The sequence below is a fragment of the Charadrius vociferus genome, unplaced genomic scaffold, assembly GCF_000708025.1.
Source record: "Charadrius vociferus isolate BGI_N301 unplaced genomic scaffold, ASM70802v2 scaffold398, whole genome shotgun sequence".
Taxonomy (NCBI): domain Eukaryota; kingdom Metazoa; phylum Chordata; class Aves; order Charadriiformes; family Charadriidae; genus Charadrius; species Charadrius vociferus.
Genome location: NW_009649571.1, coordinates 129899 through 142983, shown reverse-complemented (window position 1 = coordinate 142983; position 13085 = coordinate 129899). Strand labels below are relative to the sequence as shown.

Here is a 13085-nt window from a genome sequence, read left to right as displayed (position 1 = left end):
GTTCAGCAGCTTTCCAAGAGCCTAATGCAACAGGGTTTTGGGGTATTTTTCCTTCCTTCTAGCAACAAAATACATAGGAACAAGGAGAGGGCTAGGACAAACAAGTCCTTTACCAGGTTAAGCAGCTGTGCAGAGGCTGCAGCAATACATGACAGTTCCTTCCTCCTACAATCAAAATATTTTAATGCCCTTCTTAAAGTGGGGTAGAATAATTATTTTACAGGTTGTTAAACAGACCCTAGAAGGGAACTGGATGCCCAGTGGAGCCAGAGACAGCATCTCCTGAGTCCCAGTACAGCGTGCCCTGTATGACCTCTTGCACAGTATGCATTTCGCCCCAGGTGGGACTCGAGCCATAATGCCACAAGGCTAGAGGGGAATGAAGTCAGGCCGGTGTGGTGCGCTGCAAAGCAGCAGAGAACAGCAGCACAAGACTGACAGCACACCAGGAGAAACCAAGAATTGCAAAAGCAACTGGTGCTCTGGGATCAAAGCTGGGACCTTTCCAAAGCAGCTGGTGTCTCAGAAGTCTATAACCGTCAGAGAACCAGGCCCCTTTCCCACACTTTGCTGTCTCCGACTCTCTTGACAGTTCTCTTTTCCAGTCCCCACAGCAGCAGACATTTCTCTGCGTTATACTCTGAGGTATGTCATCTTCCTGGGTGATACTTCAAAAGGAGTTTGATTTTTAGGTCTCCGTCCCTACGCACCAAGAAAAAAACATCTATGAAAGTATGTTGTAGTGGGCTACAACAAAACTACACTTTTTTAAAAGCTACAGGTTTTTAGTGTTTAAAAGCTGAAGTCAACAAGCTTGCACAAGCCTTTGTGTCTAAGGTAAAGGCACAGCAGGGGAGGAGTGGCTCCAGCAAACCCTCCCTGATGAGCCTTACGGTATTTCAAACACACCACTCACCATTACAGAGAGGTTTAAAATGTGTAGATTTACTGTCAGAGTGGAAAGGCTGCAACATCCACCCTGCCTCTGTCCCCATCACTGATGGCGTGTGCCTGACAGCGTGCCGAGGTACACATCAGAAACGACAACTCTCACCCGCATACTCATGCTCACCTTCACTGGATTGGCAGGGAGGTGACCCATGAAATCGGTTTTGTAAGGGTAGTCCATCATGGCCATCATGGTGAAGGCATTTCTAACAAACCCAAAAAGCTGGTAAACATCCTCCTTGTTAGAGATCTTCTTGCATGTGGCCATTTTGCTGCTGATTTCATCGTACGCTGCAGAAGGAAGGAAAATGAAAGACAAACTTCAACAGAGGAAAATAATACCAGCCTTCAGCATCTTGTTTCACTCGGGAGTAAGAAGATGCTTTAATACACAGATGAGATTTCTAGTGGGAAGGACACATTACATATAAATTTACACACACGTGGATGTTCAGGCACAGCCTTCCTGTGCAGCTTCATGACCCTGCCTGGCCCGCACCCTGCCCCTCACAGAGCCACCGACACCTCCCTGGGGAGCCCAGAGGAAGAGGCACCCACTGAGACAGAAGCAGTCCTGGCTGGCACGGTGAGAGGAGCAGCTTGGTACGAGCCTGTCCTCACTGGCACCCTGCCTGGCTCCGTCCCTGGGGTCTGCTGTGCCCTGCAGAGCAGCCCCCCCAGGCAAACTCTCATGCAGGAGAGCAGGGTACAGTGTGCAGGTCCCAGTGGGATTCAACAGCTAGAAGAACTGGCAGGAAAAAAAAAACCCTAACAACAACAAAAAAGCACATCTCCTTGGGAGCTGGGTGCATTTGCAGTAAGAATTGCCAGTAGGAAAAGTCCTAACAAAGTCACAAAGAACTCCTGAGACGTGCCTTCAAACTTCAATGTGATGCACAGAGCTCAGCCGGAGTCAGGAAATCCATCTTTGAAGAGATCCCTTCAAAATGCACTCGCATACCTACCTTTGCATTTCTACTGGGGAAAGCTGCTCCCTTCCTTTTCATCCTCCACCCTGTCTGTGCCCATCGTACTCTACAAGCTACCCACCAGAGCCTGGCTGTCTTTACTTGGAAGCCCAAGGCCTGTGACCTTCCTCTGGATACTCACTTGAAAGCCTAAGCCTTAAATATGACCACCTTATCCACCCCACTACAGTAAGTGTGGCTCCAGGCAGACCTTGAGGACCTTGGCTATTTAATGGTAACATTTTTCCTGCTGCGACCCAAAGCTAAATAGGGTTTTGGACCCCCATCTTCTCTGGGCAATTCCAGGACCAGCTCCTGCAGCGAGGCAGCAAGAGCAGCCGTCGGAGGCACACAGCCCTCAAGGTGCAGCACCACAGGCCAAGCCAAGCCTTGAAACACACCAAGAACCCACCACAGCTCTTCCAACACCACACAGGGCTTCCAGGAGATGCTGCACCAGCCTACAATATCTGCTCTGGCCTACCTGGGAGGCATTACAGAGATCTTCACCAGTCTCTGTCCTTGGCTTTACCTAACTGTCCAGGGTTGGAGAGGAAAGAGACTGTAATGGCTGCTTCAAAACCTAGACTGTCTTCCAAATATTTCTCAGATATGTCCAGCGAGCTGAGCCACGCAGTTGTCATATGGTGTGGGTGTTGAGGACAAGCATGTGGTGAAACACAAGGCTTTACCAGCATAAAATGCAGGTTTTTTGCACCCGCAGATGTTTTGGCACTTCAGTGCAGAAAAGCCAGTTTCATTAACACTGTGCAGGTCCCCACACAGATGCTTTCATTTTGGTGTTGATTACTAATTTTAATGCTAACTGAAACTGTTCATTAGAACAAAAATCAATTGTGTAAGCAGAAAGAGATGGCCAGGTGGGCATTTGCATTGATTTAGCTGAACAATTGAAGACCTAGCTGAAGTAAAACTGAATCAGCTTTTTCCCACATGGCTGGGACTGCCTGCTGGCTGCCCTTGGGAAGCTGTCTGCAGGACTGTCTCTTCTTACCTCCCCTCAGGCACAGATCCTTGATCTGTTGGTAGGCTTTGCGGACAGCTGTGACACAGCCTGGGATGGACTTCTGAAAATCCTGTAGGGACAGAAAAGACACGAGATTACAGTTGCACAGAGGAGACACGTGTGGAGGCTGCGCTGGGAAGAACTGCTAGAAGTACCAGGAGATTACAGGTGTTAACTCGCCCACCAGTCAGAATCTCACCTGCGTCTCCAGGAGCAGTGACACCGGCGTTTCTGCCTTGTCCTCCAGATAATCAGCATGTCCCAGCAGAAGTGAACAGCCTGCACAGCTCAGACCAAGCAGCAACTGTTTCACCAGGTCTCACTGGCATGAGCCATTAGAGAAAGCACTGCACTTAGTGAAGCCATCAGACTGAACACAAAGCAGCGAGAGGAGACACACGCCTTGGCCAGGACATGGGAAGAGGGTGCCAGGATGCTAGACCTAAAAGGGTTTTTTGTTGGTTTTGGGGTTTTTTTTGTTTGTTTGTTTGTTTTCAAGCACACAATAGATTTCTTCCAACTGCACTTTGTCTATGAGAAGGAGCCACGGAGAAGTCAGTTATGCATGGGGAGGCAGAGCACTGGTTTTGGAACCAAGACCTGCTTTTCTTCTTAAGCCTTCCAGTGACCTGCCAGATGACCAAGGTGGCCATGTCCTTTTTCTTGAGAAAAACATCACCGATCCTGAAAAAGCACTTTAAGGTATGTTTGAAGAGCTGTGGCTGGTGGAACAAGTTGTTTCTGTCACTGAGGGCTCTAGCCATCAAAGCTGTTTCTCTTCTGTCAGCTTGTAAGGCAGCATGAGATCTGCTGGCAATCAGTGCTTTGTAAAAATGAGAATTATTAGGGCTCTTCTAAGGCCTTTTTAACCTGCTAGAGCAAAGCTAGTAATCACAAATCACTAGCTAAGCATTTTTCTTACAAAGAGCCAGACTCAACTAAAAATAGATTTGGGACCTTTCTTTTATTCATAACTCTGCCTTTTTGTCTGATAGTTAGGCTTAGAGAAATCACTATGGAGTTTTCCACAGTTTACCTGGGCATCCCTTTCGGGGTTCCAAATCTCCTTCTAGATGTGCTTACTGATCTTCATCCACTAATGGCTCTAATTGGAGCATGGGGATGCATCAGCCTGGGACAGAGGAGCAGGTCTGCTCTGACAGCCGTGACAGCAGAGCTCTCCACTAAGCAACGCTGGACTGCTGCAGCGCACTGCCCGGCAGGCTGAGGAACCACCACCTCTTCCAGTTCTCCCCCAGAGATGCTTACAGACCTGGGGCTCGGCTGAGCTGTTGCAGAAGCAGAGGCCAGAGGCATTACAGCCATTCCAAGGAAAGCTGTTCCCCCTCCAGGCTGCCAGCTTTACTCTTTTGAATCACACCTAATTCAGATGTCTAAACTGACCCAAGCTGATGACCAGAACAGCTCCTGCAGCAGTAACCTTATGGGAAGCATGCATGTGGCTGCATGAACAGTAACGTTATGGGAAGCATGCATGTGTAGTACTCACACAGGGGCTTTCTGCCTGGCTGCAGGGATATATAACCTCATCTTATGCAAACACCTTATGCAAAATGAACTCTCACTTCCCCTGTGAGCTGGAGGCTTATGAAATGAGCTGGAAAAGCTCAGTAAAAGTCACAGAGAAAGCTGCTTTGAGACAATGCACTCTGACTCATGTGAAGAGAGAGGTCCCACAACGATTCATGAAAGGTTACTGCCTTCATTAGTATTAACAGCTCTCAGGGGTGTTCTCTCACTGAGAAGAACAATTGAATTCAGATTTCAGATGCACAGATTGCTTTTATGCAAATATAGTGAAGGTGGAAGGAGTTACTTTGGAAACAACACAAAGCACTTGCTTAGAATCTCAGCCCACAGGTCGGCTTACTGCTACAGACAGAATATATTTTAAAATGAACCGGGAAGTTGTTTCACATGAAAAAGTCAAAGCCCTAATTTCAGGGGTGTGTAGTGACTCACAGCATATTGACAGCTGAAGCAAGACAGAGCTATCAGTTGAACAGGGCTTCTCAGAAGCAATTACCTTCAACCTGGGAAGAATTCCCACTGCAAGGCCTGTTAGATGATTAAGTGGTATTACATTTTTTTGTTTTAAAATGTGTAATTTTAAGACAAGATGTCCTTTATTCTCTTATACACTTAAAGTTTTAAATGCTTTTATTGTGTTTATTTTCATATGATAGTCTCTTCCTTAAACTTACTGGTAATGCCATCTGTCTTGTAAGCCCCTGCATTGAAATAAGGTTTTCATACATGTAAATAAGGGCAAAAAGACCACAAGTTTCATACACAGGTAGTTCATGCAAAGCTGTGTCACCCAGATCTAGAAATTCATGTTGAAAAAGAGGCAAACAGACACCATCACAAGATTTCAGTGCTACCAGGTAGCACATTTCTTTTCTTACAAACTAAATATTAGTCCTAAGCAATACCACCTTCCTATAGGTCCTATAACCTCAAAATGTGAAAGCTACATTTGAATTGTGGTTTTAAGTGAACCCAGGACACCTTGCATATTTTTAGTTAGTGAAATGAAGATTTCCAAGCTCTTCACTGAAATGCAAGCATCTTGGGACTAAGAAGCTACTGTGAATCATTGATATCAATGCAAAATATAGCATTTTGGGAGAGGATTAGAAGAATAAATTATCCAAAGGGGATTTGGCCAGACACAAAGGAAAGCTTTCAGGCTGTAATATGGTTAAGTCACTAGAAACGGGAAAGTGAATCCTTAGTGGTACTAAAGGTGCTGGAACCGAGTTGTGTTGCTCATCAGAGCAGCATGTTTGGGCCGTGAAGTGCCACAGTGAAGGCACTGCCCAGCCATCACATCTGCAGCTGCTGTGTTTCCTTGCAGGTTCCCATTTAATCGCATTCCCTGCCCAGCACTGATGCTGTGAAGACAGATGTTGGTTTAAGCACATGGAAAAGGAAAAAAATCCAGTCTTCGTAAAGGAAGAAAATACTGCTCCTGAAAAGAGCATATACTTACTGCTGTTACATCTCTGAAGAACTGGGTAGGGTCTCCAAGCCCAGCCACAGACAACAGAGGAGCACTGGCAGCTAATGCTCCGGCCACAATGTTTGGGTACTTCATCCTCATGTAAGCACTCAGCATTCCTCCATAGCTGCCACAGGAGAGACAAAAGAATTATTTCCTTTAAGAGACAGCTTATAACATAACTCAAAAGTTCAGGCCAGTACTCCCAGGCTTACCTAACCCAAGGCAACAACCAGCTTATGGATATCTAGTAGATGCCATCCTCATGTAAAAAGATCCAGTTAGGGTCAAGGAGCAACACACAGTGTGGTCTAACTGGCCTTTCCCCAAATGCTCACACCAACTCCACTCCGGTGGGAACACAGCAGCCCAGTTTGCTTCTGCAGCCAAACGTAAATCATGCCTCAATATTTAACTCTGTACCATTCTGAGTGTGTCCTGACAACTTCATTACAAAACCAAGTGGGGCTCAAGTGAAGCTGTCACTATTCAGTGGGGAAATGAGACACATTTTGCATACAGGATTATAAAGACTAGCTAGGCTCTTAGCAAAGGGTGTCCCTGAACACTATGGAATTTGCAGTCTTCTCCAGTGCTGGGAAGTGGAGACTATTCTCCCTGGGCACCCCAAATAACAGCTGCATAGATGATCAGCACAGATATAGGGAAGGAAAGACATTAACAAATACCACAATAAAACTCAAAGCCACCTTGGTAGCTTCAGTGCCAGGGCCACAATCTGCAGCTATATCAAGGGTTGCTACATAAACCCAAGGTGACAAAAGTTATTCATATGCTGATGTTTGTGGAGTTACTCTGAGGTCACTCCTGGGGGTGGCAAATGGCAGCCCCAAAATGCAGGTAAAGCTTGGTCTGACTCCAAGCTTCCAGGTATTCGAGTCTCCCTCCCCACAACCTCTAGTGGTTGCAGTAAATACCATTCCCATATCACCCACATGTAAAGCAATCTGCATTTCTCTAACCCTGGTCTTTGAAACAGGCATTAGCTGAAACCTTGCCACAAGTTTGGCAAAGTTATAAGCAACAGAAGAGGTTTTGTTTCTTCCTGTGGGAAATGCTGTGCTGCTCCACCACTGCCGTATTTCAGTATTCTCCACCTGGGTTTAGTGCTGCTCAGGGCTGCGGCAGACTGAACTCTGATTTATACGCACAGAGCTGTAGTCTAACATGCAGCCCAGCTAGCAGATTTTGCTGAATCTCTCTCCCACCTCCCCACCCCAGGACAGCTCCTGGCCCTTTTTACACTAGCTACTGGCCTGACAGTCACAGTACAAACACCCCTGAGATCGACAGTCCAGCCACCACTACAGCGAGCTGGAAGTTTAATGATAACCATCAGGTCAAATGCTTATTAGCTCACTGCAGCTGAATTAGAAACCCTGTGCTTGGTAGAAGCCTTTTAAAGGGAAGCATCCCCCTACTCTAAGTGTGGAGAGCCATTCAAGGGACAAGGACATCGCATCAACATGGCTCTGAGCTGCAACAGCGCAAGCACTTTTGGGAAGGACCTGCTATGAAGCCAAGAGCAACCAAGCAGCAGGTTGAAGAGCAGAATTATAAAGGACCCTACAGTGAAAATGGCTGGATGTTGTTAAAGAGGCTGTGTTTAATAAAAAGCTGGGTGCCCCCTGGAAAGAATATTTTACACTTTTCTGTGCAAAATCCTGGAGGAGCAACTTCCCATTTTCTGCAGTTCTGTCTGACTCGTATACTGAAGACGCCTAGAAACATCCAGTCAGTGGTGCTTCTCCAAAGCAATCACAAATCGAGACCAATTCTTGATAGGAGAGCTGATTGGAACCTGGTGATGAGCTCTTGGGACCTCAGGCACAGGCAAATCCGTTGTTTATCAGACAGCTTAAAGCTCTGCCTTTGGAACGTGCTTGAGAGCCAAACAGATCTGTGAGAACAGCACAACTGTGGCTGGGAACGGACGCAGAGAAGGGAAGGAGCACATACAACCTTTACCTGCCTCCAAAAGCAATGACAGGGCAGTCTGCAGCACCATACTGCTGCTTAAGCTCAGTAATTAGCACTGCATAGTCAGCGAGGGCTTGTTCCACGGTAAGCAGACCAGTCTTCTTCAGCTGTGTTGACTCAAGTCCAAATGGAAGAGACTTGCCATAGTATCTCTAAAAGGAAAGAGATATGCTGTGGAAATGCTGGCGTCAAGGTCTGGGTCTTTTCTGTTCTCACTACAGAACTGGGATAAGTGTGCACAAACAGGAAGCAGTAACAGAGCATGTGGTGTCCTCTAACTTGTTCGTAACTGAGGAAATGCCTAGTCTCCTGCATCGGATAAACAGAGACCTTCAGGACGTATCCTGAAGGATACTGAAGAACAGTCCATCACAAGCTGCTTCAGTGGGTGCCACGTGGGCCCTCAGCACGTGTCTCTCTCCTGAAATCCCCAACTAGAAAAGGGAACAGGGTAATCTTCTTCATTCATAAGTTGTGGAATTGTAGATTTAATTGAGTGGTGTGGGAAAGGCTGGCTTGGGACTTCACAGGCTAGAGAGATTAAATATTATACAAACAAAATAACTCTCTAGTCTAGTTCAAGGCCCATGGAAACTATTTACAAAAGCACTGATCTAAAGCAAATACACCATGGCATAGGTTTTACGGAAACGATAGTCTGTATCGTGGATTGCTGGTAGGCATAGTAAAAAAAAAAAAACCAAAAGCCATGGTTTAGTAAAGAGCTGCCACCATGAGGAGAAAGCTTACAGCAGGTATACCTCAGCTTCATGGCAAGAGATGTTATTATTTTTCCAAACCTGCAGAGAGCTGAATTCGGTAACACTGAATAGAACAAGACTCTATAGTATACGTAATAACTAAAATACTCACATGCTCAGCAAAAATCACGAGAGCTTGCTGTTCCTCTGCTAATTCAAATATGAAGTCAGAGTTCTGAGCAAAAGTCCAGATGTCACCTTCATTGCCAGTGTAGAAGAAGATGGGTCCAAATCCTTTATTCCAGAACTTGGCTGAATGATACAATTGACAGAAGCAAATATAAAAACAAACAACCAAACCACATGACCATGTAATGACTCTACTTTTGGTGAGTTTGGACAGGAGCTTAACAAGGAAGAAGTCTGTGAACAGGCTGATCCCTGAGACCTGAGCTGGGGCACAAAGGTGTCAGAAACGCCATGCTATAGAAATCTCTCATTTGAGCAGGGGTAAAGAAGAGCTTCCATGAGATCAGCACATGGCCTGGAACTTCCGCTTCTGCCTGAAAAACCCCTAAAATCTGAGTTCTGCAAGGCATTTGGAAACAACTGCCACCCAAAAGAGCGATTTCCCGTTTCTATACCCTCGTCCCAAACCGATTCATATATTATCTTATATATTATATTTATATATCCAACTCATCCCAAAACACGTGCACTTTTCCCACAAAATAGATGTTAGGGAATTGCCTGCATCTTTCTGCTGATTCTGCTGTGATGTATAACATACAGCCAAGCTGTAAATCACATATCACAGAATGGTTTGGGTTGGAAGGGACCTGCAAAGCTCATCCAGTTCAACCCCCCCTTCCATAGGCAGGGACATCTCCCACTAGACCAGGTTGCTCAAAGCCCCGTCCAGGTCTTGAACACCTTCAGGGATGGGGCACCCACAGCTTCTCTGGGCAACCTGGGCCAGGGTCTCACCACCCTCATAATAAAAAATTTCTTCCTTATGTCTGACCCAAATCCACCCTCTTTCAGTTTAAAACCATTGCTCCTCGTTCTGACACTGCAGGCCCTGGTAAAAAGTCTCTCCCCAGCTTTCTTATAAACCCCCTTTATATATTGAAAGGCCACAATAAGGTCTCCCCAGAGCCTTCTCTTCTCTAGGCTGAACACACCCAATTCTCCCAGCCTGTCCTCCCAGCAGAGGGGCTCCAGCCCTTGCAGCAGCTCCATGGCCTTCTCTGGCCCCGCTCCACCAGGTTCATGACCTTCTGCTGTTGGGACCCCCTGAGCTGGAGGCAGCACTGCAGGGGGGTCTCCCCAGAGTGAAGCAGAGGGGCAGAATCCCCTGCCTTGCCCCGCTGCTGGAGATGCAGTCCAGGATATAATAATAGGACGATATATGCTATATACATAACACATGCGCATGTCTCTCTCTGTCTTATACAATATATCATATATATATACACAATGATATATGAAGACGATGTGCTTCATCCTCTGATCTGTTTATAACCAAAAGCAAACTGAGACTGGCAGGACAAGCTGACCCACGATGTCAATACTTGCTTGTCTAACACACATTTGCTTTAAAGTCTTCTGACTTTACCAAACATTTGATTTTAGCTTAGTTTTAAATTGCACAGGAATTAAGAGGGATAGCTTTCTTCAATAACAGACCTCAGATCATCAGTTAAGTGTTGATTTCAACACATTGCCACATCACCTAAAGGGACTCTCCAGCAGCATCTGTCTTAAAGATGTCATTGCAGCATGTCACGTAGGGCCATTTCCATTAATAGAGGCCTGAATTAAATTCTTGGCATTCTCAACACAGACTTGCCAAAGCAGGATTTGGCTTGGAAACGGGTTTGAAGCCTTTCATTTAGCAAAACTGCTGCTCTTTGTTAACAAACAAGCTGATTCTCTTTCTGTGTTGCATTTGCTTTGGGTACCAGGTAGGAAACTGAAGCGCTTTATTCTGGCTTTTCTTCTGATACGCTTTGTGGCTCCTGGAGTAAACAGCCACTCACAGGAGCCAAACCCAAACCAGACAGGTTGCTTAAAAAGGTATCTATTTTTAGATTGAAATCCTGGGTAACTGCCAGCCAACCTCAAGACAGTCAGATGCCTGGTTGTGAAATAATAGTCTCCTTCAAGTTCTCAATTGTTGCGACGGAGGGAAGACAAGCGCACTCAATGTGAGTGATCAGCAAGCTTCGTTTATTGAATAACACAGCTGTCTTTTATAATTAGCTAATACATGCATGTTTCCATAATACAGCATTATGATTGGTTCATCAATCCAGCCCTTAGCTCCTTATCTGTGGTTAGTTACCTCTTCTTCTCCCATGCAGCTACTCCCTCTTTTCCCATGCCTGAGTGACCACAGGCTTCTCATTACTGTGTAGCAGCGGCAGTCAGGGTCAGGGTGTCCTTGCCAATTTAGCAATAACAGGAGCTGAGTCCGATGTTTCTCAAGCTCCTGCTCAGCCAGCTGGATCATATCTATGTTACCCTTCTCAGCTAGCCAGTTTTCCCCACTCAATGATAATCTGAAAAGTCTCATATTGCACAAGAAGCAGTAGAGGGGAAAGGAACTATTCACAGGAATTTTAAGTAAGAAACTATTTGTAAATCAGCAGAACTGCAATGGTAATGTTTTGTTTCTCACAAATATTTTTCAGCTCTGCCCAGGAACACAGATAAAACACTTTAAAAAGAAACAAAATAAGAATTATGCAATGCTTTAAACCAGGTGATCCCAAAGTTCTGTTCAAAAAGAGACAGTTAATTAGTGAAATTTCAGCCTTGGGTGAGCCATCAAAATTCACTGGCATTCCCGTATCTTTGAACTGAACTGATCCATGAATTCATGCTTGGTGAAACATATATGACTGGGTGCAGGTGCTGAACAAGCCACAGAGTAACAGGTGAGATGCTGCATGTGGACCCCCGGATGCGGGCAGCCTGTGTGGCAGCAGCAGGCAGGCACCAGGCTGGGCAGCATTCTGGGCCAGTGTGATTCACAGCTCCACATCTGCACTCTCCTTGACTCCTCCAAGCAGGAAGGATTGAAAAACATATGATGCTGGTTATTGAAATTACTGCCTTTTTAGTCACATGCTGTTTAGAAAAGCCGTCTCTCTCTCTTACTGTCTGTTGCACAGAAGATAACTCATTATTTGGCCAGGAAGGAAGACACTGCCGGCTCCTCACTGCAAGCCCTCATTGTTCAGCGTGGCTTACGCTATCTAAAGTTGCAGGGTTTGAAATAACACAAAACGCTGACCCAAGAGGAGTTATTTTCACTTGTAAGAATGATGGGTACAGAGTGCAACATTTGGGTCACTGTTTGTATTTTCTGCTGCATTCAGAGCACCAAGTGGCACTTGGAAGAGATGCTGTGGCCAACTGAAGACACAAATGCCCAGAGCCAGCTCTGGTGCAAGCCTAACACAGCTGCTGCTTCTAGTCAGCTCTTGCTCCAGAGAGGTGAATCCTCACACCTGCACCCCACACCAGATTGAAGGGAAGGGGAGGAGGATACAGACAAGGCCGGGGGGAATGACTGGTTCAGGAGGGGCTGGGACTCAGCTCAAACTGACTGCTCAGCTGTCATGGTTTCAGTTGGGACAGAGTTAACTTTTTAATTAGAAGTTGGCTTTAATTAACTTTTTAATTAGTACTATATTTTGGATTTGGGATGAGAAAATACTTTTGATAGCACACTGATGTTTTTAGTTGTTACTAGGCAGTCAAGGCCTTTTCTGCCTCTCACACCATGCCACCAGCAAGTGCTGGGGGGGCACAAGAAGTTGGGAGAGGACATAGCTGGGACAGCCAACCCCAACTGACCAAAGGGCCATTCCATACCATAAAGCATCAACCTCGGTATATAAAGCTGGGGGAAGAAGAAGGAAGGGGGGGGGACACGGGATGGGACATTTGGACTGATGGCATTTGTATTCCCGAGTCACTGTTATGCTGAACACCTGCCTGCCCATGGGAAGCAGTGAGTCAATTCCTTATTGTGCCTTGCTTGCATATGCAGCTTTTACTCTACCTATTAAACCGTCTTTATCTCAACCCACGACGTTTTTTCCTCTCACTTTCACTCTTCTGATTTTGTCCCCCATCCAAACCGGAGGGAGGGAGCGAGCAGCTGTGTGGTTCTAGCTGCCGGCTGGGGTTAAATCACGCCACCAGCCCAGCGCTCTGAGCATGGGGCGGGGAGGCACTCTGCCTCAGCGCAGGGGCGGTTAAAGCTTAAGCAGACAGCAACACAGCCCAGAGCCACAGCAAGGCCATGCCCGGCTGCAGCACATCCCCGGGGCCTACCTGAGACCAGGTACCGCTGCGGGAAGGTCTCGTTGCCGCGGGTCTCGAAGCTGAAGTGGTCCCGC

At 46.3% G+C, this 13085-nt stretch overlaps 1 protein-coding gene across 1 annotated transcript in view; it reads right to left on the bottom strand.

Annotated features, from left to right (window-relative positions):
* The window catches only part of DPP7 (dipeptidyl-peptidase 7), a gene marked incomplete at its 5' end in the record, with an annotated part of 24361 nt that extends 11277 nt beyond the window's left edge, over positions 1 to 13084 (bottom strand). Inside the window, 6 exons of the mRNA XM_009890292.1 lie at positions 1073 to 1239; positions 2932 to 3013; positions 5960 to 6095; positions 7958 to 8121; positions 8843 to 8982; positions 13021 to 13084. Of these exons, the coding sequence (XP_009888594.1) occupies positions 1073 to 1239; positions 2932 to 3013; positions 5960 to 6095; positions 7958 to 8121; positions 8843 to 8982; positions 13021 to 13084 (753 nt within the window). The remainder of the gene's footprint in view (positions 1 to 1072; positions 1240 to 2931; positions 3014 to 5959; positions 6096 to 7957; positions 8122 to 8842; positions 8983 to 13020) is intronic.
* Position 13085: the final 1 nt, after the last annotated feature.